At 48.6% G+C, this 2,366-nt stretch overlaps 1 protein-coding gene across 1 annotated transcript; it reads left to right on the plus strand.

Moving 5' to 3' along the window:
* The first annotated feature begins 616 nt into the window (after positions 1-616).
* Positions 617-2,054, plus strand: her6 (hairy-related 6). Its single transcript, XM_058073326.1, has 4 exons — positions 617-950; positions 1,035-1,130; positions 1,200-1,287; positions 1,375-2,054. Exons 1-4 carry the CDS (start codon positions 843-845, stop codon positions 1,902-1,904), a joined length of 822 nt encoding a protein of 273 aa, XP_057929309.1. The 5' UTR covers positions 617-842; the 3' UTR covers positions 1,905-2,054.
* Positions 2,055-2,366: the final 312 nt, after the last annotated feature.

Below are 2,366 nucleotides of genomic sequence, written 5' to 3' on the forward strand. Positions count from 1 at the left end.
GATGCATTCAATTGTAATCTGATGCATGTTCAAATGAAATAAAACCATTACCAAACAGGAGAGTCCTCACAATGTGGCACCAGTATGTTTACTACAGTATGTTTACTACAGTATGTATACTACTGTATATATATGTTTATTTATGATACATCCTGTCGGGTCATGTTCTCGGGGCGCACTAACATCTGCGGAGGACCACCACACCGGTGCCTTCTTGTAAATTAGATCAGAAGAGTCGACGCCATAACGCTGGGAAAGCCTCCCCGAGCGGAAACACCTCAAGGTAGTTTCGTAAGACTGTGTTATTCCGCCATATTGCTAGTATTCGGACCGCTGTACTTCCTCCTCGTGTGGCTGTTATCCTAAATCGGGCCGGAAGGTAAAGGGTGCCAGCGCCTGCTCCCGGCGCGGGTGCCCGCCGTGTGATGATTGAAGACTGGGAGGCAGTTTCCCGGCTGCGCCCTCAGCCCGGGCGGCGCGCCATTGGCCGCCAGCTGCAGGCCGCCAGACAGCCAATGGGAGGGCGCCGACCACGAGCCGTCCTCCTTCGGGGGCCGCGTGTCCCTCTCGCTGATTGGTGGAAAGTTAGTGTGGGAAAGAAAGTTTGGGAAGTTTCACACGAGCCGTTCGCGTGCAGGGCGGGATATAAATACTCGCCACACGCAGTTGACGCCGACACACGGAGATCCACGCTCGCAGCTGCACGTCCACTCTGACGGATTCTAACACACTTTGACTCCGGGACTTCGCTTTTTTTTCAATTTCTTTTCCGTTGCGCTTCGCCGGAACGTACTTTTTTTTTTTACTGCTTTTTGTGGAAATTACCGCATTTTGACGTGAAGATGCCTGCCGACATGATGGAAAAAAGCTCCTCCTCTCCGGTTGCCGCGACCCCGGCGAGCATCAACTCCACCCCGGATAAACCCAAAACCGCCTCGGAGCACAGAAAGGTGAGTCGTCTTTTTGCGACTTTAAAAAAAACAACAAAAAAACAAAAAACGGATGCGTTTTTAACATCCGGCTTCGATTTTTAGTCTTCCAAGCCAATCATGGAAAAGAGAAGAAGAGCCAGAATCAACGAGAGCTTAGGACAGCTGAAGACTCTCATCTTGGACGCGCTGAAGAAAGATGTAAGTTGGTGCAAAGATAGGAAAAATGTGAAGATGGATTTGTGGATTCCTAACAATGTGCTCCTTTAGAGCTCCAGACATTCCAAATTGGAGAAAGCAGACATTCTGGAAATGACGGTGAAGCATCTTCGGAATCTTCAAAGAGCTCAAATGACCGGTGAGTCTTCTTCTTAGTCGGAATATCACCAAGTTCTCATCCGTGGAGATCCGAGTATAACAAAAGTGTTTTTTCGTTTTTTTGCAGCCGCTTTGAACACAGATCCGACCGTTTTGGGTAAATATCGTGCCGGTTTCAGCGAATGCATGAACGAGGTGACGCGCTTCCTGTCCACCTGCGAGGGCGTCAACACGGAAGTCCGAACGCGTCTTCTGGGTCACTTAGCGAGCTGCATGACCCAGATAAACGCCATGAACTACCCAAGCCAGCACCAGCTGCCCCCGGCGGGCGCCCCCACGCACCCGTCCTTCGCTCAACCCCTGGTTCAGATACCGGGTTCCTCTCCGCAGGTGCTGCCTATGAGCGCCGTGCCGTGTAAAGGCGCATCCTCGCCCGGCGCTCTTCCCGGATCCGACGCCGCTAAAGTGTACGGTGGCTTCCAGATTGTGCCTGCAACGGACGGACAGTTTGCTTTTCTTATACCCAATGCCACATTCACCCCAAATGGAGCCGTTATCCCTGTCTACGCCAACAACAACAACGGAGGCACCGTACCGGCCGCAGTCTCACCCGGAGCCCCGTCGGGTAACTCGGACTCGGTGTGGCGGCCATGGTGAAGCAGAGCGTTCTTTCCTTTTTTCATGCTAGAAGTTTTTTGTTTGTCAAACGGAAAGAGTATGCACTATATTTGTACAGCTAACAAGACTCATAAAGTTCATATTGAAATGAGAATTTGTATTGTGGAAGTCCGTTCACTGCATTTTTTTTTGGGGGGGGGGGGGGGATTTTATATATAAAAAGTTGTTTTCTTACTGTTTGATGCCAAAGATGTTCATTGCGCTTATATGCTGTTCTTCGTTTTGGAAGACAAATAAATTTGTTACTTCATGAACACATACTTTGTTTGGTTTTTTTTTGGTTTGTGTATGGACCCCGGGCCACACATTGGACACCCTTGCATTGAAGGCTGATTAACAGAGCTGTAATCATCAACATTTTGAAGGAAATAAATATATTCTTGATATATATTCACTCTTTTGTCAAACAACTACTGAAATACATTTTTAAATTAATTAAAT

The sequence above is a fragment of the Doryrhamphus excisus genome, chromosome 5 (genome assembly GCF_030265055.1).
Source record: "Doryrhamphus excisus isolate RoL2022-K1 chromosome 5, RoL_Dexc_1.0, whole genome shotgun sequence".
In the NCBI taxonomy this organism is placed as follows: Eukaryota; Metazoa; Chordata; class Actinopteri; order Syngnathiformes; family Syngnathidae; genus Doryrhamphus; species Doryrhamphus excisus.

Excerpts from the sequence above, each read along its gene's own strand:
- her6 (XM_058073326.1), top strand. The coding sequence starts at position 843 with ATGCCTGCCGACATGATGGAAAAAAGCTCCTCCTCTCCGGTTGCCGCG. Across the intron at positions 951-1,034 it reads CCGCCTCGGAGCACAGAAAG|TCTTCCAAGCCAATCATGGA; the intron begins GTGAGTCGTCTT and ends TTCGATTTTTAG. Across the intron at positions 1,288-1,374 it reads TCAAAGAGCTCAAATGACCG|CCGCTTTGAACACAGATCCG; the intron begins GTGAGTCTTCTT and ends GTTTTTTTGCAG.